The sequence below is a fragment of the Marmota marmota genome, unplaced genomic scaffold, assembly GCF_001458135.2.
Source record: "Marmota marmota marmota unplaced genomic scaffold, marMar, whole genome shotgun sequence".
Lineage (NCBI taxonomy): Eukaryota > Metazoa > Chordata > Mammalia > Rodentia > Sciuridae > Marmota > Marmota marmota.
This window is the reverse complement of record NW_026000005.1, coordinates 52,656,577-52,676,485: the sequence shown is the minus strand read 5'-3', so window position 1 is coordinate 52,676,485 and position 19,909 is coordinate 52,656,577. Positions and strand designations below refer to the sequence as shown.

General features: G+C 57.7%; 1 protein-coding gene across 1 annotated transcript in view; it reads left to right on the top strand.

Moving 5' to 3' along the window:
- Ndufa10 (NADH:ubiquinone oxidoreductase subunit A10) overlaps nucleotides 1-19,909 on the top strand; it is a 37,359-nt gene that overhangs the window by 16,118 nt on the left and 1,332 nt on the right. The window contains exon 9 of the mRNA XM_015481663.2: nucleotides 6,312-6,420. Coding sequence (XP_015337149.1) covers nucleotides 6,312-6,420 — 109 coding nt within the window. The remainder of the gene's footprint in view (nucleotides 1-6,311; nucleotides 6,421-19,909) is intronic.

Below are 19,909 nucleotides of genomic sequence, written 5' to 3'. Positions count from 1 at the left end.
ACAGTCATGGTACAGAGTCAGAGAGCAGCTTAATGATGGACGTGGCATGATAGTTAAGGAAGGGAGCAGATTCAGATCCCCACATCAGGGTTTGTGAGGCCCCCTGAGGTTTCAGAGAAGGCTGTTATCTGGTCAGGTGTGGGGAGTTCAAGGCACGGGCAGGCATTCCAAGCTAGAATTTATAGAATTAGAATTTAGAAATCGCAGGAATTTACAGCGAAGCAGAAACTAACTTTCCATGACTTTGTGACAAGATGGCTCCCAATCTTAAGAGGGAATTAGGCTGGGCTCCTCAGGTGGCTGCAGAGGTGGCCCTGTGCCTGGTGGCAGCTCCTTCTTGGTGCTGCTGTGTCATTGGCCCTTGATCTTGATTGTGTGGGCAGGATCTGCGGGAGGTGAGTGAAGCAGTCCTCTCGAGAGCTCCAGAGGGTTGGTGACTCACGGCACATGTAACTAAGAGGTCCCCGATCCCTGCAGGCCTGAGCTGGGCGTGTGGTTGAGCTGAGCTTCCCTCTGTCTCTGGTGCAGGGTCACTGGCAGAAAGGACCAGTGAGTCTGCCGAGTGCCTGTGCTCCCAGCACTGTGCTCAGTGGTGTTCAGGTCACAGTCGTGTTTAGGAGTCCAGATCAGACTGGGTCCTGTGTTCGTCACTGTCAGTGAGACCTGCCCCCCAGTTAAGGGAACGGGTGCTGGTGTAGCAGGCATGAGGAGGCCACAGGCAGGCAGATGCGGCAGGTCAGCTCCAGGCTGTGGTCCTGGGACTGTTGCTCTGCACAGGAAAGTGGGGAGCTAAAACTCCGAACGTCCATCCTTGTGCCCTAGCAAAGGGAAATCTAGGGTCAGACCCCAAAGCCAGGCAGCAGAGCTTTGCCACAGTGGGGGTGAAGTGAGACCCGGGCACAGAGCGCCCGGGGCGGTCCCTTCTCCTTCGGAGGCCACAGGGGGCAGCGCTGCTGCCAAGCCTGTCGCTGTTTGGCATCTGCCGGGAGAACTAGCCCCACCGTCCAGGCTCCCGAGTCACGGCTCTCTCCTCCCCAGGCCCCCGGGAGGTCTTGAGCCTCGCAGGTCCTCTCCTCACTGTCACGAGGACGTCCTGCTCGGGGACATCCTGCTCAGGGGGCTGCTTCCACAAGCCAGTCCCAGGTTAATGACAGTGCTGCCATCAACGACGGGGAGATTAACTTAGTGCTCCTGCTGGGGCGAACTGTCCCTTCTGAAGTTCCCACAGAAACCTGTGGCCTAGGTCCTGACCTCAGGGTGCCCTCGGCAGACCCCGCCAGGAGCCAGCTGCCTTGGCCGATCCTCTTGGTGGGTTTCCTAGTTGGCTCTCTTGCTCCCGCCTGTTCACCCCCGGGGCAGGCCCACCTGCTGCCGTGTTCCAGGTACTGGATTGTTCATCAAAGGAATCCAGAAAAGCCTGTGACCTGCCGTGGTACTGGCCACACGTCACTGCCCATTACCAGTTAGTACCTAACAACTTGACCTGTGGTGCCTGGTATTTTCATCTGTAAACTTTGGCACAGAAGTAAAAGGCTAAGCTCTATTTTCTGAAGAGAAAACAAGACCGCTCTCCGTATGAGTTTTGTATGTTGTCCATTTCATGGACTCACTGCCCTCGAAAACTGTCTTAAGCCAAGTCAACACAGCTTCTGTCTAACTAAGAAGGTCCGGGAATGGAGCTCAGTGGTAGAGCACTCTGGGGTCCAGTCCCCAGTGCAAAACCCAGTAACGCAGAGCTGGTCTGAAGGACTTGGACAGCGCCTGTCTTGGGCACCAGGTTGAGCCAGTGTCCATCGCAGGTGACCACATTCTACAGTGGAGGTGCACAGCCCTTAGCACCAAGTGAAGGCACGTGGTATGAGGGGCTGTGAGGCTGCCCTTTCCTGGCTCACTCTGCCCTGTCCACTCACTGCCTTGTGGACACTTGCCAGGCCAGCGGCTGTGGAGCTGAGCTTCCCAGGGTGGCTCACTCCTTTCTCCCAGGTCTTCGGGCCTCGCCCCAGATCCAGTGGTTGTCGGCTGCCACTCTCCCATTGAATGCCCTGGGCCACTGCTTCTGAGCTGAGTGCCCTGTATGGGTCTCCGCCCGCTCACCTGTGGCTGTGCCGTGAGCAGTGTCCTGTCCCCTGTGCCCGCTGCCTCCATCACCTCAGTGTCCTGAAGCCTTGCTTGGAATTGAGTGGGGGCTGATTCCCACTGTAGCCCGTCACCGTTTGTGAGCTGTGAGCTTTCTGTGGAGTAAGGGAAGACTTTAAAGGAAGGTCACCTGGGCTGACGGAGCACTCGGGAGTTGAGATTTGTGGGCAGAGTGCCCAGGCCCCACAGGGTGGAGGAGAGCGAGACACAACTGCCTTGCTCCCTCAAGGTCCAGGCTCCCAGCAGGAGGCTGTGAATGGGCAAGGACAGGCTCAGGAGAGGCAGACCCATTCGCGGCCAAGAGCTGGGCACAGAGGCTAAGGACAGCATCTCGAGGTCACAAGCCCTTCCTCTGAAGGGCCACACAGAGGCTGAAGCCACACACAGCACCTGCTGCTGCTGCTCCACAGTGGCCAGGACGCATGCGTGGTCCTCACCGTCTCCTGGACGCTCACCTTGTATAACGGCACGAGCATTTCTCTGTTTTTCTGAACGTTCAACAGTCTGACTTTAATAATAGCTTCCCCTGCGTGCCCTGACTGAGGGGCAAGGTGGGGGGCACACCGCTGCCCGCAGGCCAGGTCCAGCCTTGGCTGCTCTCAGGAGGGAGGAGAAGCGGGTGCCACAGAAGCTGTGTAGCCACGGAGCTGAGTGTGTTCTGTGTGGCCTGAATGTGCAGTTGCATCATGTGCCCTCTGTTGCAGGGTACATGGAGATGTGCTCTGTGGCTCAGGTCTGGAGACTGCGGGCCCAGGGGCAGTTGTGGGTCAGCCTCTTGCTTGTGCTGCAGGGGCCGGAGCTACCAGTGCCCTGGGCAGGTGACGCCATCTTGCCCTCCCTGCACTGACCTGGCCTCTACCTGTCCTGTGTCCCGTTGGAGTGGTTCCTGTCTGCCTCTCTTGCTTCTGCTGCCTTTGTGGTCTGTGCCCATCTGCATCTTGCTCTCCTACCTGTCCAGTACATGCCTCTACCAGGCTAGTGTCCAACACAAATGTCACAAGACCTGCTGTTTCTTTCCAGAATCTTTCGGTGGCTTGTCCTCGTCCGGTTGTAGATCCAGATTTCATTTTCTAGAGTTGACCCAGAACCCGAGGTGGTGTCTGCCCGTCTTGGCCGCCTACACTGAGCCTGCCCACCCCTCCGCCCAGCCGTGGCCTGCACTGAGCCTGCCCTGCCCCTCTGCCTGGATGTGGCCTGCTTGTCCTGGCGCGCTCTCAAGCCTGTGTGGAGTCGCTTTCTCCTTTTCTCCCTGGCTCTCCTGACTGCCTGTGGGCCTGTGTGCCCCTGTTGGCTGGTGCTGATTCTGCCAGGCAGAGCGTGAGCTGGCCGCAGGAGGGGTGCTGTCCTGAAGCCACAGCCTCGGGATGTCTGGCTGGCCCCTCTAGTGACGGTACCTTGTCAGTTTCTAAACGTCTTCTGAAGTGTTTGTTGATCTTGATTCTCTACCATGCCTAATACTGATGTCCTAAGACCATTATTTTAGTAGTTACTTGGTCATCTGCTTATCAAACAGAAGGACCCTGTAACTGCCCGTCTCATACGCCACAGCGTCCAGTGAGTCGTCCTGGTTCAGCTCGCTGTGGTCTGGTCCTTTCCTTTTCTCCTATTCCTTGTCCTCCCCTGGACATCTCGTGACATTTTACAATGGTGTTGTCTTTATTTTCCTTTGATCACCATTTCTGAAGTGGACATTGTGACCGGTTTCTGCGATGATCATCCTAGGTGTTTTGTCCAGACCGGCTGAATGGCCAGTCCAGAGCACCGCGGTTCCTCCCGAGCCACGGTGTAGGTGTGTGATCCGCTGTGCATGCCCATGCTGAGGGGTGGTGACTGGCTTTGGTCTTGCTGGCCCTGCGATCCCCTCTGTGGCCCACGACTGGCGCCTGCCCAGTGGGCCTGGCCTGTGAGGAGCGTGGTTCCAGCGGGGCGCCCCATGTGCAGGCCTCTGTCTGGTCTTCCTGCTTCCCAGAGCCCAGGCCTCCCACTCCGAGCTGCCCCCAGCTTGGAACCCTTCAGCTTTGCAGCCCGGCGTCCCACACTGCAGAGGCTTGGGGTCCCCCGTGCAGGTGCGGTCTCCCTGCAGAACGCTGTGGGCGGGGTGAGCCGGCTGGGACCTAGGAGAAAGTGGACTTTCTGGTGATTGGGACACAGTTTGAGCCATAAAATCTTATTTTCCATCTTATTCTTTTCTGTCTTCCAGTCTCACTCTTTTTTTTTTTTTTTTTTTTGATAACTGCAAACCACACTAACACAGCTTTTCTTTTTAATTTGGACGCTCGGCCTAAGACGATGGATTATTCTGTCAGATGTTGGTCCTTAAAGTACACACCGTGCTTGTGCTTCCCTTCCCTGTTTTCCTCTGCATCTGGAGAGGCTCCTGGTGTCTTTGCTCCTTGGTGGCACCATAGGCCAGCAGAGGCGCAGGCTTCGGGCTCAGTGGGGCTGCACCCTGGCCCTTCCCGGGTCCTGGAACCCAGTGCTGCCTGGTTCCCTTGAGCCGGGGCAGCGGCCATGTGTGGCTTCCCTCGTCTTCAGCATCCTGAGAAGCACGTTCTCTGGAAGATTCTCAGGGCAGTGTGCAAATTATAATTCTGCCAAGTCAGACGTAGATGGCACCGTTGCTCTGTGTGCTCCCCACGTTTGCTGGTCAGTAAGTCCTTCCAAATTTTCTAGCTTTTTCTTAGGGTTTTCAACTGTGGAGAAAACCAAATCAGCCTCTAGTCACCACGGTATTTGTTAATGTTTATGTGAACTTCGTTTTTATTTGAATCTTTTATTGTGAGATGGCTTTAGAAAGTTATGCAGTAACAGGTGTAGAAGAGTCGGACCTGTGAACAGTGAGGAGCTGTGTGCTTACCTGTCACTGAGGTGCATGTGCACAACTGGAAGCCCCACGCAGCTGGGAGGGAGGGTCCTGTGCTCTGAGGGCTCAGCAGCAGCCAGGTTGCGTTTCTGGCAGCCCAGAGCACAGCCACTTTGTGCCCTTGCAGACTTCCCAATACACTTGCCTGAGTTTTTAAAAATATTTGATCTTTCGGCAGATAAAATCAACTTGACATTGAAATTAAGAAAGTGATCTTACCTTTGAGTGTGTACATGGTAGCCGTTTGCCCAGCCAAGTGGAACTCCCTGTGAGCATTGAGGGGCACCAGCAGACATGGCTGTCAGCATCAATACTGGGAATGGCATTGGGCCTTTGGGTTGTGGATTGCGTACAAGTGACAGTTTGTATGAGGACACTCAGGCCCTGCCTGCCGACCACGTGTACTCAGCCTGCCACAGCTACAGTTTTTGGTTCTCTGTGGCAGTGACACCTGGGGGCCCTGTGTCCCCACTGGGTGGTCTGTCTCTGCTGTGGGAACCAGCTGGGGTTCACATAGCAGGCCTGGGTCACTTGTCCAGGGCCTGGCCAGGGTCAGCTTTGTTCAGTCTCCACTTGAGCTGTTCTTCCACTGCTTTTATAGCTCCCCATGGAAAAGTGGCTGTTGAAAATAATTACGCTGTCTGCTCTAAACCTATAGGGGAGAACTTCAAATATAGTGGTAATATTCAGACTTAACTTGGTTTAAAATAGGCCTATATAACAAAATATAAAGATTTTAGCATTCAGCAAAATTACATGGTGAAACAAGGAGAGTGCCCTGTGACTTGAGTTTGTTGGTGCCCAGGAAGGGAGAAGTAGACCTTTCACAGGCCAGGCCACGGGGTGCCTGCACGCCCCAGCTGCATGCAGCCTGGACTTTGCCTGCAGGCGGTTGGCACACACACGGCCCCGCCTGCCGGCTGGTGAGCTGCAGGGCCCAGTTCTTCCCAGGTCTTGTCCCAGGACACATTCACGCAGAGCAGAGCGCTGGGGTGCCGTCCATTGGCAGCTCTCTCCAGCTGCCCTGTGTACAAAGCACACCAGGGCTCCTTTTTAAATGTTTCCAAAAGGCCATCGTCTGCCAGCCCTGAGGCTTTTTAGAGGCTCCCTTGGGTTCTTGGGGTGACACAGCCCCAAGGTCTTGGCAGAGAGGCTGTGCCCGGGATGGCTGCGTGGGGGGGAACCCCTGTGGCTGAGGCCACAAGCTCCTGTGCAGATGCTTTGAAAACATCAGTGCCTGCCGTGTGACACTCGTGCTCTGTGACACTCCTTTTGATGGGTTGGCGTGATCCCTGTCGGTCTTGTCTTGCAGGGTTCAGGACAAGTTGGAGGTGCTGAATTACACGACCATCCCTGTCTATCTCCCGGAGATCACCATTGGGGCTCATCAGAGTGACCGGGTCTTTCGAGCCTTCAGAGAGGTGAGTAGGAAGCCTGAGGGCCAGCCAGGCTGGGGTGGTGGTGGCCGCAGACACCACGTCACTCCTCTGAAGAGTGGCTTGCTGCCATGCCCTTCTGCAGTCCTGCTGGGGTCCTCAGGTGGAGGCAGGAGCAGCCGTGTTCTGGTGGCCCTGGCCGCCTGGCATACAGCTATCTTGATGCACACACGTCCTCTGTTCCTCCGCCACCATCTCCTCTCTGCTGTCACCTCAACTCTCACGTCCGTCTGTGAATCATGAGGCTCACGTTTCTACACAAGGGCCTCCAACCAGTGGGAGCACCGGGCCTGACAGTGGGCAGGAAGTTGGGGGCCAGCCCATCCCACTCATCCTGTCTGTGATTTCCACGCCTTCCAGTGGATTGTGTATCCCCGTTGGCATGGAGAGTCATCCCCAGCCAGACTCTGAGGGAGGGACAGGGGCCAGCAGGAGAGCCGGGGCTGCTCTGGTCGTTGGCTACGGGCAATGTGTGCGTGATCGTAGTGGGGTCTGCACTCTGAGCTGAGCAGGGGACCCGTGATGGGTTTGGAGAGGGACGCTTCTGCACTGCTGTGATTTCAGGTGGGTGCTGCAGGTACCCCGAGGCGCGGAGGGTATGCGTCACCTCCCTTGAGGTTACTTGGCTCCGTGCCTGTTTTTCTGGGGAATGGACCCTTGAACCCAGGGCCTATGCGTGCCAGCCACGTGCTCTACTCTGATCTGTGCATCTCCAGCCCATCACTTTCTTTTTCGTGAATTCTTTGGGTTGTTCTGACGTGACTTCTTCCAGTGTAGACTTGCAGCCCCGCCGACCCTGCCTGCACGCCGTGGCCCTGCCGCTGCTCCTGCTGTCCTGGCGCCCTGCAGGGTGCCTGCGCCGCTCCTCCTAAGCAGGCTGTGTGGACCTGCAGCTTTCTCCTCAGGCTCCTTCCGCCTGCCACCGCAAGGAGAAGCTGTGCCCACTGCAGGCCTCGCCTGCCCTCAGCTCTCCGGCTTCCATCTTGCTGGCCTGGGAGCTGTTGCTGGGGCGTGGTGTCGGCCGAGCTGCCCTGTGGGCGCTGGGCAGCTCCTGGTCGCCTAGCGGCCACTCTGACTTTAAAGCTTTTTTCATTTGATGTTCACGTGGCTTCCAAGCTTCTTTAATTGATGTTTATCGGGTAGCTTTTGTACACCCTGTAATTTCAGCTTCTCTGTGTGTTTATATTTAATGTAAGTACCTTATAAAAAGCTCGTAGGTGTTTTAAATCTTTTGTTAGCCTGAACGTTGTTCGGATTTAATGCAGTTCTTGATAAATCTGTAAATAGCTTGTCTTGCTCTCATGGTTTTCTTACCTGTTGAGTGCTCTTGTCCCTCTCTGGATGAAGCTGTCCTCCCGCCCTCGCCCCTTCTGTTGCCTGCTGGTCCTCGTCCTCCTCACAGCTGGCAGTGACTGACCTGGAGAGGCGGGCGCTCCTCTCTGGCTGCCTGGAGTCCCGTGGCGCCTGTGGTTCTCCTGACTTTGCAGCGCTGCTCGGCCCTGTGTCCTCGGTCTGTGCCCCTCCAGCCCTCAGCCGTGCTCCGGTGCAGTCGGGGTTGATGTGATGCTCAGCCTGTGTTTTTGCCTTGCTGTGGCTCACACCTGCCTGGCACCTGCTTCTGTTCAGGATCGCTGGCCTTCGGCCTGAAGAATCCTTTGCAGATAACAGATTCTCACATTTATTTAAAATGGCCTTTAGTTGGTCTTCATTTTCTTTGTTTTATTTTGGAGCATCAAACAAGAATAGAAAATTAGCTTTTCCCAAACCACACTGCCCAGTTGGCAGAGTGCCACCCCTGCATCACACCTCCTCCCTGGTCAGTCACCCCATGGCCGAGAGCTTCATTCTCTCTGATGGGCACCGAGGCTGGAGAACTCTGTTTGAATGTGTCCTCCTCACAGGCACGGACGCGTCCCCTCACCAGCCAGCGGCTGTCCTGGTCCAGTAGAGCAGGCGCATGCCTGTGCTGCATGCTGGGCCACCTGCCACAGACCTGGTCAGCCCTCCAGGCCAGTGCTGTGACTCGAGCAGAGACCCTGCCAGGCCTGGCTCCTGGTCTCCTTGGTCTGCACTAGTTCCTGGGGCTTTGCTCAACGTTCAAGGCCTTGACACTCAGGAGGACCCCGGGACTGTATTTTGAACATCTCTCCGTTTGGTTTTATTGGCTGTTTCCCATGGTTAGGGTGGTTTTCCTTCTCCCTGTGGGACTGTTGGCGAACTCCTCGCCTCTCTTGAGAGTGGTATCCTCACTGTGAGGTCACCCTGTGGCCTTTGGTGGCCAGTGCACCCTGGGCGCTTCGAGGCTGTGCAGGAGTTCTCCCTGAGGCTTCGCTCGGCCGTTGGAGCAGCCCTTGGATTCTGGATTGCGTTGGTTGTTAACAAGGTGGTTGCCGCGCTGTTCGGCTTTTTCAGGTCTGTCTTTCCTCCTGTGGCTCTAGGTAGTGTCCAGTCTGAGGAAACGTTTCTCCTACTGCACTGGTTTGTTCCTTAACGTGTCTGTGTCACCATGGACCGCCCCCCACCCCAGGCTCCTGTCCACTCAGCTGCAGTTACCTGTGTCTGCTGGGAACAGTGTGTCCAGCCCAGCGTCTCTGCTCCAGTGTGACCCTGCAGGGTTCTTCTAGTGCCTGTGCCACCGTCTCAGAGTGGGAAGCCTGGTTCCATCCCTGGTGTGGTGTTTCCTTGCTGGATCGATCCTTATGTGTGACAAGCGTGCCATCTCAGCTGCCATGCTGGCCTGCCAAGATTGCCACCGTCTGCCCCAGCCCTAGCTGGGCACAGTCACTTTAGGACTGAACTTGGGAGGAAGGAGACTCTGATTCTTGAAGAATACTTGCATTGGGTGTAGACTCCCACAGTGCTGTTTTGTATTTCATAACTCTGTCCTTTGCGTTTCTCTTGAGAAGCTTGCTCTTCTCCCTGAAGATGCCTTTCTTCTTTCTCTGGCAGGGTCTCTTCTGTCAAACAGGTGTCTGGGTGGCTTTGTGCATTGTCCAGGTTGTCCTTGCCCTTGGTGGGTGTGCGTCAGCTTGCTGTGGCCCAGCACTTTGCTGTCCGGCTGCTTTTGGCTGTCAGATGACTGCCTTCCGTTCCCTCCTGCTCGCCTTTCAGGGGCCTGTCCTGCCCTGTCCCTGTGTCCTGTTGTGCCCCTCCCTTGTTTCTCAACATGCTCAGCCTAGGAGCAGGGCGCGGTGGTGCACACCCATAATCCCAGTGGCTTGGGAGGCTGAGCCAGGAGGATCGCAAATTCAAAGCCAGGTTTTCTCCCGCAACTCAGCGAGACCCTGTTTCTAAATAAAATACAAGATAGGGCTGGGATGGGGCTCAGTGGTCGGGTGCCCCTGAGTTTAATGCCTGGTACCGCGCATCCCCTCCCCCCAAAAAACATGCTCTACACTGTCTCCAAGTTCCTGATCATCTTTTGAGCTCTTTCTAACCTGTTGATAGACCTGCATTTCCTGCATCTTAGTGTTTAATTTTAATTGTTGTCAATTTTCGTTTCTAGAATTTCCTGTCATAATTTTCAGTTTTCTGCTGTAACTGTTTTGTTGTCAGTGTCTTGGGCGTCCTGGTCCCAGGCACAGTGAACTGATAACTGCAGCGTCTTCTCCGGGGTTGGCGAACCCTCGGGTCTCTTGCCCTTTGTTTCTGGTCACTGACTGCCTGGGGCTGTCCTTTGTTGTTGCGCAGTGTTCTCCACGGTGGCTGTTCATCCTAAGACTGTGCAGGTTGCGCGAAGCTTCCGTGGCCCCCGTGTCTGGCAGGCGTGGGAGGCAGAGCGGGTCCCAGTGCGTCCAAGAGCTGAGCAAGGGAGCCGCTTCTCTGGGCCTGGTGTGTTTCACTTGCTCTTCCCGAGAGGCCGACTTCAGGAGGGTCCCTTCTTTTTGGTGGGTCCTGAAATTTTTGACTTCTCTGGGTTGAAAAGTCCTGGTCAGTATCTCAGAGGCTGCTGCTGGTGGAGGTGGACAGGCCCTTGGGTGGCAGGCGCAGGCTCCGCATGGCTTTCTCCTGGGACCCGGGAGCCCTCCTGCCTGGGGCTTGTGAGCCAGGTCCTTTCTGTAGGAGTGGTCAGGAGCAGGAGCTGGTTGACCAAGCCAGTCACCCAAACTGGCCTCTCAGCTGTCTTAACCAGCTACAGGGAGATTGCTTAGCACTTTCTTATCATTATTGTGTTTTGTACAGTTTAACTTGTCAACATAAAAGAGGATATTATTGGGCTTGTGATTTTAATTTAATGTTAAGAAATGAGAAAATTTCTAATCAATGTTTAAGTGATTGGGGAAATCTTTTTTTAAAATTTGTACATGTTTTTAAAAACAAGCTGCATTTTTTGAGCAGTTTTAGATTTACAGAACGATGACGTGGACGGTGGACAGGCCTCCTCTCCCCACGGAGCTTTTCCACATCCCCCAGGTCGGGTGCAGAGCACGTGTTGTTAGTGAGGCCTCACGGACACCTCGCTGGAACCTGAACCTTGGGTCTCCCAGTGTCCCCCAGTCAGGCCTCCCGGCAGGAGTCCCAGGCCTGCAGGCTCCTCTGGGCGGTGGCCTCTGCTCGGCCTTCCCTGACTTGGGCACCTTCGGCTGCCAGAAGGAGCACAGCGGCCGTTGTAGCACAGCCTCCGATGGCTGGCCGGGCTTTTCTCAAGGTCGGCTGGGCTGGGCAGGGGTCGAGGTGCCCTGTCAGTGTGACCGTCACTTGGCATCACTGACCACCTGGTCCCTGGAGAGTGGCTCTTCCCTCTTTCCAGAGAGTCGCCGCACGGTGTGGCTTTGTATGTGCCTGTTGGGGAGAATTGTGGGACCATTGAGAGGAATGCCTTTTTTTAAGGAAATTCAGTTGCTTGATATTAAAGATTCTGCTTCTCTTCATTGATAGCATTCCCTCTGGCCACTGAGGACATAGTGAGGATTGTCCCAAGTGTCCCCTGGAGGTGGCTTGTGGGGTGTGGCGATGAGCAGTGGAGGGCTCTGGGGTGCCTGAGCAGTGCTGAAGGTCTGGGTCCGTGGCTCCACACGTGGCTTCCCTGGGTGGACAGCTGCCCAGCTGTGCTCCGTCTTGCACGAGAGTCCCTCTGGTGAGCTGCAGCTGGCTGGTGGCCTCTTGGTGGCCTCGGCAGACAGGCAGATGCCTACATACCTTGCCTCCCTCCTCCAGCGCCCTACGGAGGTCCATGTGTTCCCACGCTCAAGAGGCAGAGTCACAGGGCAGCTTCGTTCTCTGTGGCCATCCCTTCAGACAGGCCACATATTAGGGACAACACACCCCACTGCATTAAAACACATTATTCAATCCCCAGCACCACAAAAAAAAAAGAAAAAACAAACCCTTAGCCATCCACCTCTTCTGCCCTGTCTTCCTTCCCTGGAGGCAGTTCCAGGGCCATGGAGTGGAGAGGCCCGAAGGCGGGCTGTCCTGCAGGCGTCCCTCCTTAGTTGTTCAGGTCACAGTGCTCCTCCTTGTTCCTGTGGCTTCGCTGGGACCTCAGGCCTAGGCAAGACTGGAAGCCTGGGGCAGGGACCATGCAGATGGCAGTGTGCTGGCCTTGCTCCGAGAACACCCAGTGGAGGCTGCTCTTCCTGCAGACCCTCACCTCAGGCCAGCAGAAGGACACGGTGTCAGGTTGCTCTTGTCAGGTCAGAGGCTGGGCTTCTGAGGTTACTGAGGGTCACTGTGAAGTTGAATTGCTAACCAGATCCGCTGCCGTTTTCCACAATGACATGTTAGGAGAAATAGTAGATAAAGATCTGAACAGAACAGAGCCTTTTAGAGAAGGGCTGGGATTTGCTTCATGGGCCTTTTGTTGAGAGGCTAGGAAAGTAGAATCAGCCCCTTGGCAGGGGCAGAGGCAGTGCTGGGCCGGAGGCCGCATGGACTGGCTCTTCACCTCGAGCTTGGTGCCTGAGAACCACCCTGCCCTCGAGCACAGGAAGCGGAAGTGAGCCGGGCCTGCAGCACCTGCAAGTGCCCGTGGTGAGAAGACCTGCAGTTGTCCCTTCCAGAGCCTGCAGCTGCGTGGGCACCTCTCAGAAGAGGGGCATTCCTGATAATGGCACAGGGGTGTTCCATGGCCAGCTGTTTCCTGGAGCAGGAGGAAGGCAGCGGGGCCCTGGGCACCAGCACCTTGGAGGCACTTGCTCCCTTGTTAGGAGTTTGTTTTCTTTTTTTGGCACTGGGATTGAACCCAGGGACGCTCAACCACTGCCACATCCCCAGCCCATTTTTTATTTTGAGATGAGATCTAAATTGCTGAGATCCTTGCTAAGTTGCTGAGGCTGGCTTTGAACTTGCAATCCTCCTGCCTCAGCCTCCTGAGCCACTAGGATTATAGGTGTGCACCACCAGGCTCAGCAGGAACTTTTTTAAAAAGGTAGAAACACATGGGTTTTCACCAGACTCCACCAACAACAGGAGTCCTTTATATAATCTCAGTTAACATTAGAAAGACAAAAGAATTGCCAAGAGCACAGCTCTAGTTTTGTGAGAAGCTTGAACTTGGGGCGTGGAGGAGGCAGGTGCTGAGTGTGTCCTGGTGCACCCCTTCTCTCCCGTGGTCGGGTCTCACAGTGCCTGGCGCTGGCTCTGCTTGGAGTCTTGGAGACGGAACCATCTTTTGCTGCCCGTCCTGAAGTTGATTAATTAGTGTAGTGTTGTTATCTCTTTGAGATCTTTCCGACTTTTTTGTCCTTGGGAGTTTTGTAGCTGAACAAACAAGATAGGTCTTGGTTTGACTTTGTTTACGGCAGTGTTTGCAAGACCTGCTCCTGGCTCAGGCTTCCGCTGCTGGGCTCCTGAGTGTTGAAACTGCGTTCCTGCGGGGTCTGTGTCCACCTGTGGTTCCCAGGCTCCTTCACTTTGTCTTGCCTTGGTTTTCCTTGCTCTTACCCTTGGAGGCTCATTTTCCCCTGTTATGGGACTCTGGAGTCTTGGCTCCTCTTTGTGGGGCCTCTGCCCTGGGCATCGCCTCCTGAGGAGGACTGGCCGGTAGAATGTAGGAGCCCGACACACGCAGGGTGCTCAGATACCGCCTTGCCTTGGTGGTGTGAGTGTGTCCCAAGTGCCGCATCCACTGTTCGTCCTGCGTCTGGAGCTAGCTCTGGCCGCCCTTCCCCAGGTTCCTGGGCCCAGGATTGTGCAGCGACTGGGAAGACAGCCACCTGGTGCTCAGCCAAGCCCCAGGCTCAGCCCCCAGCATTGCCATCTTGAGCTCCCCCCTCAGTCTCTCACCCCTCGGCAGATGTCTGACAGGTCTCCAGCATAGGGTGATGTCGGGGTGCAACAGGCCTTGTCCAGGAGCCTGCATCCTCGTGGGCAGCAGGGATGAGCAGTACGCAGGAGGCATCTGAGACCAGGCCAGACACGGGCTGCCTTGCCGAGAGGCAGCACTGGAGCCGTGAGGAGCAGCCCACCTCGGGCAAGGAGCAGGCGGGCAGTCTGCGAGCAGGAGAGCCTCCTGCCCGGTGGAGCCTCCTGCCCAGTGGAGCCTCCTGCCCAGGAACGTGCTGAGGGCATCCAGGCAAGGCCAGGAGGGCCTGCGGGCTGCAGAGAGGACTGGTGCTCTCAGGCTGTGGGCCCACTCAAGTCCTCCCTTGCAGCCGTGTGTCTGTTGGACGTGACAGGGCCAGGGTGGAGGTTGGGAGCATCTCCCCAGTTCTGGATGGAGACGCTGAGGCCTGAACGTGGCCCGAGGCCAGTGCCCTCCTTCCCCCCAGGCCTCCCACTTTGCGCAGCCAGCACTGTTCTTGCCTCAGGTTTTCAAAACTCCGCAGACCGTGGGCTTCAGGGTGGGTGGGGAAGCTGGGGGAGCGGCCCAGGCCTGGCGCGGTGGCTTCCTCGCCCGGGCAGGGCTTACTCACAGACAGCACTGGAGTCCACTGAGCGGCTACTCTGGCTTTCAGAGAAGGGAGGTGGCTCTTGGTGACAGTGGACGTGGGCAAGGGTTCTCTGGGGCTGGGTGTGCTCACCGTGGGTATCCCACTGACTGGTTTAGCTCTGCCAGTGACCAGCGCAGGAGCCCGTGAAGGCTGGGCCAGCTGAGCCCGAGCCTGAGCAGGTTGGGAGTGAGCTTGTCACAAGAGGAAGCCATCAGTCCCACTCCTGCTGCAGGAGTGTAGCTAGACCGCCCCGAGCAGAGCCTGCAGGTGTTGGGAAACGTCGTGGCTGGTGGGGGACAGGCTCGCCAACTCCCACGCAGCCTTGGCCTAGTGACCTGCCATTGCCAGGAAATTCCAGGGTGTGGGCCTGGTTCTGACCGAGCAGGCTGCCTTTCACACCGTGCTCGCTCAGCGGTCACAGGAGGGTCGCTTCTGCCCCTGCAGCCTCACGCTTCCCAGGCCTCGCTGCGCAGGCACGCCTCTCCTGGCCTGCCCAGAGGGGCAGTACTGCTGCTGCCACCAGCGTCCAGCAGGGCTTGCCCCAGCTATCAGGTCTGGTGGCCCCGGAGCTGCCTGCCAACCTGAGGCTGCCAGGGAGGACCAGCTCACCGAGTGCTGGGCAGGGGCCAACCCGTGGAGGTGTGTGCAGAGCGCAGCTCCCCTCCCAGGCACTGCGGGAGGGTCGCAGCCAGCAGGCCCTTGCAGGATGCTGCTGTGACAACTGGGTCATCACAGACCGTGGGGACGGTCTCAGGAGAGCGCAGGGATCTGCTAGCCACCTTTTACTAGCTTCTCATTTTATTGTTTTTAAAGGCCAAGACCTCCTGAGTGTGTGTAAGGAAAGAGCAGATGCCACTGGTTGGTGTGCAGGAGGTGTGAGAGAGAGACCGGGCAGCGGGTGGGATGGGGCCTAGGGCCTCATTTCTGGGCCCAGCAGAAGGGCAGGGGCCATGCCAGTGCCAATCACTGCTCATTTTATAAGACCACCAAGCTCCTCTCTAGAGGGGTGCAGGGGTTCAGGGGTGCTGCGCAGGAGAAGGACTCACTGCTTCCTGGTGGTGCAGGGCGCGTGGGCTGGTGGGAGTCTTCCTGTGGCCGCACCTCAGGACCTCGCTGGCTCCGGGTTGAAGTTTCTCGTCCCCTTGTTGGCAGCCACTGGTGCACACACAGGGCAGGTCGAGCTGCTGGGCTTTCTACAGTGTTCACACACCTGTGTCAGCACCATTTCCAAGGTGGTGGAAGCACGTGGTGGCCAGAGTGTCTGGAAGCAGCTGGCGCCACTGCGGGGCTCAGCGCTCTTGGGCCACGCCGAGCCGTGGCACCAGGCTGCCACGCTGGGCCGCGGAAGCCGCCTTTTCCCAATTGCTGCACACTCAAGTGGACAGTTCAGATAGGCTGTCCGGGGAGGTAAGGGCCTGGTGCCCACACCCCAGCAGTGTGGCCGTGCAGGACCAGGACGCAGAGATGGCGTTGATGGGACTCTGAGCCTCGGGTTCCTTCACCTGCTGGCATCGTGGCTGGGGGACTGAATGCCAGCAGAACGTGGTGGTTGGGGTGAGTCGGCCACCCTTGATGGCAGGCGGAAGCTGCAGCTGTCTCTCCTGGCCTTCAGTGGGAGCCTAGGGAGCGCAGCGTGGGGACCTAGACCTCCCACTGCTCTGTGGTGGCGGAGTCGAGGCCCTGAGGCCCGAGTCTCAGAAGGTTCCCACCAACCCATTGCTTGGGCTCTGCAGGTCTTGCCTTTGCTTGAACTTGGACCCCTCTGTTTGATGCAGTGATCTGCATCTGGCGGCCTCTGGAAGGGGCTGCTGCCCTGGGGCTGGCTGCATGGGGGAGTGGTTCTCCCAGGAGCTCACTTTTTCTGCTTATCCGCTCAGTCCTCAGGCCCTGGGCCGTTCACCGTTTGTCCTTGCAGGACAGCTCCTAGTCCTTCAAGCCTGCCAGCACGAGCCCTGCCTGTCTGCGCACTCACCTGTTGCCTGGACGCTGCATGGGGACACAGATGCAGGCACAGCCCGTCCCTGCAGACCTGCTGGGCAGGAGGCAGGGCAGCCGTGGGCATGGCATGGTGTGAGGGAGGAGGTGTGGTGTGGTCCCAGGGCCTGGGGTCTTGACCCTCAGGATTCTCACAGGAGAAGTGAAGTTGGCCCAGCAGGAGAAGGTCAGGGGCAGCTGAGGGCAGGACTGCTGGCCTGAGGGCATGGGGCTGCTTGGTGGCCACCTGGTGGTGTGTAAAGGGGAGGGCAGCGGGCCAGCGGGGCATGCTGGTGCTGCTGCAGGTGGTGTGAGAGGCTACCTAAGCACCGCCAGAACATGTCCCTGCCTTGCCAAGCAAGGGCGTGGCCAGTGTGTGGGGGAGAGTTAGGAAAGGTGCTCAGGATGGTGGACTGGGGTGAGGGAGGATTCCAGGGCTGTTTTGAACACCTCGGCGGCTCTGGGAGACCTGGGAGTGAATCCTAGAGGGTGGACAACAGAGTGAGGCTCAGGAAAGTTACTGGAGGTGACAGTGCAGGTGAAGGTACAGGGTGGTGGCCCAAGACTTTCCCAGTAGGAGGAGTGGCTTTGGTCGTGAAGGGCAGGAGACATAACCCTGGGCTTATTTCCAGGATGGCTCCAGCTCCCTCCCGTGTGGGTGCCTGGGCAGGTACACAGGTCAGTCTGGTGCCCTGGCTTGTAGAGCTGGCAGGGGTCTTGGAAGGTGCTGTGTTTCGAGGTGGTCACGGGGGAAGCAGGACCTGGCAGAGGCAGGGGCTGGCGCCCACAGCAGTGACTGCTGAGTACCACGGGCACCTACTGTGTGCTGGGCACCGTGTGGTGGCCACAAGGAAGCGCCTGTCCCTCCCACTTGCAGAGGCGTGGTCAGCATGCAGGTGCCTGGGCGGTGCGCAGCCCCTGGCCTGGCGCTGCAGCGGTCGTCCTGGGTAGGGAGCATTTCCTGCTCTCCCGGCTGACGTGGGCACAGATACGCAACCAGAGACTGCTGCAGAGGACGAGGCAGCTCAGGTTTTCATAGGGGTGGTTTTGTTTTGTGTCTTCATGGGTCCTGTGACCTTGGCGTTCTTGACCAGTCCTGCCACTGGTCTGGCTGGAGTGCTAGAGGCTCTCAGTGTCTGTCAGCTTCCAGGTGACTGCCCCGTGCCTGGCCACTGTGCCTGGGGATCCAGGATTTCAGCCCGGGTGGCACTCAGAAGAGCAGGAGGACTGGGATCGCAGCAGTACTTGTTAACAGGTTTCCATCCGTGACCTCCCAGTTCTGTGCTTGGAGCCGTGCCTACTCGTGGTCATGGAGAGCCCGAGCACCGTCAGCAGGCCCGCTTTTCAGAGCCACTCTCCAGTTCCGCACAGAGCTGCTCGGGGGCCACAGACTGATTGGTCTTTGTCTCCCTGACTTGGTCCCTTCCCGCCAGTGAGGCCAGGGGCTGCTAAGAGGCCGAGCTCCTCCCGTGGATCCAAGGGCTGAGGCGGTGGCCAGGACGGCAGAGTCTTCTGCTTTCTGACCTGCTAGTTTTTATTTCTTAACTGTCTCAAGTTGTGTCATCCTCGGTCTCAAATCCTCCTTTACCGCAGAGTTGTCTTTAGTACCTCCGTTGTGCTGACGCTGCGGTCTGGCCCTTAGGGACTTCACCGTAGTGGACTCACCTGCAGTCAGCAGTGGGTACCAGGAGAGTTACCGGACCTGTAGAGGAAGACCACCGCCCGTGGCGGTCGGAATGTCCTCGTGGCGTTCAGCCCAGAGCTCCCCTGGGAATCTGGTTGTGAAGTCAGAGTCCAGATCTCAGCTAGAGCAGGGCTGGGAGGAGACGGGTCTGCCTGCCTTCGTGCCTGCTCTGCAGAACCCCAGCACCTGGCATCAGTCTGCCACCTCAGTTACCCACATAGGAAATCGGCACAGGAGGGTGGGTTTGCTCGCCACTGCTGGTGACCGTGTGTGAAGATGTGCTGACCTGAGTGGGGGGCTCGGCATGGCCTGGAGGTCCAGAGTGTCACTGTCCGGACACACGACAGACGTCTGTGGGCGCTGGGAGGGGCTTGCTGTCTCCAGCGTGTGAGCAGGTGCTTGGGAGCCCTTCTGCCGGTCACAGCTGGTGCCAGTTGAGGGGTGAACACTGGGGACTGGGCTGCCGTGGTGTGCGTCCCAGTGAGCATCCCAGCGATAGGTGGCCTGCCTGTACACAGACACCATGCCTGTATGGCAGACAGGGTGGCTTTTTGAAACTTGACGTGGACAATGGAAATATTTCTCTTGAAATTGACTGTGATCCTGACTTGTGGAGAACAGTCATAGAAGTCTTAGGGAAATGGCACACTGAGGAAATGGGCAGCAGTCTCCATGATGTTATTTCTTACAATTAACGACAGCATTCGGAGCAGAGCTCATCTGTGTACACATAGTGACGGAAACAGGAGCTGACCAGAATCCCCGCGTCCCTCAGAGGCCCAGAGGAGGCAGACCTGCCGTCCCTGACGCAGCCGTTTCCTACGCGCAGCTACGTTCAGTCCTGTCTCCTCTGCGCTCCCTGTTTACAGGAGCTCCACTGGGGTCCGTCCCTGTGTCCCTGTGTGTGACACCAGCACTGAGTGTCCTCCAGGAGGACTCTGAACAGGGCTGTGGGTGAACGCCCCGTTGTCCCCGAGGTCCAGCCTGCGGGCTGGGGGCAGCCCCCACTGCCCGGTGTGCTCCTCCTCGCACGGTGGCCAGGAGGCCCGGGTCTCCCTCTCCTTTCCCGGCCGCGTGTGCTCTGCCCTGGGCTGTTTCGGGGGCCTGCTGGCTTCTCTCCTGGCGGCTCCGGCTGTGCCTCTGGCTTGCCGTGGCGGTTCCTGCTTTCCACTTCCATGGGCACTGCGCCTGCCGCGGGCCTCTCAGTGGGGGCTCTCATCCTCGTTGTCTTTGGAGAGTCTTGAAGGGACTCCTAGCTTCGCATCATCCGCACGTCCCTGCCACCTCGGGCCTCGTGCCTTCATCTGGACCCAGGTGTGGTCAGCACCATATTCCGTGAGCTGGGCGGCCTCTGTAGCAGTGTTCCCAGGGCACAGCACGGTGACAACTGCTGTTGATTGTTGTTCATAACCACGTTCCTTCCTGCTCCACTCGGCACTGGCAGTGACCTGCCTCCGGGTGGTGTGTCCCCTTCCCACAGCAGATGCCCACGGCCCGGGGCGCCTGGCTGCTGACGGGAAGTCTGCGGTTGCTCTGGTCCCTCTTCCTGGCACCCGCGAACCCTCCCCTCTGGCTGCTCCTAGAGCTTCCAGAGTCGGGTCACGTGCCTCGTGCTGCCTCGCTGTCCTTACCTTGGGTGGGGGCCCTCGGTTTCCTGGAAGTGCAGGTTGCCGTCTCTGAACTTTGGGGGCCTGCTGGGCAGAGCTCTTGGGGTGCCCTCCCTCCCCTTCTCGGATGTGTGTCCACGTGCACGGGGCTGGCCTTCTCCACAGGCCGCAGCTTGCTTTCAGCTGCTTGTTCTGTACCATCTGTGTCCTGGGTGCCTGACACCCAGGTGGCTGTCTCTGGGCCACTGACCTCTCCTCTGTCCTCTGGGGTGAGTTTCACTGTGGAAGGGCTTCATGTGGGGAAGTGCCCAGGGAGGGTCGGGGAGGCGCTGAGG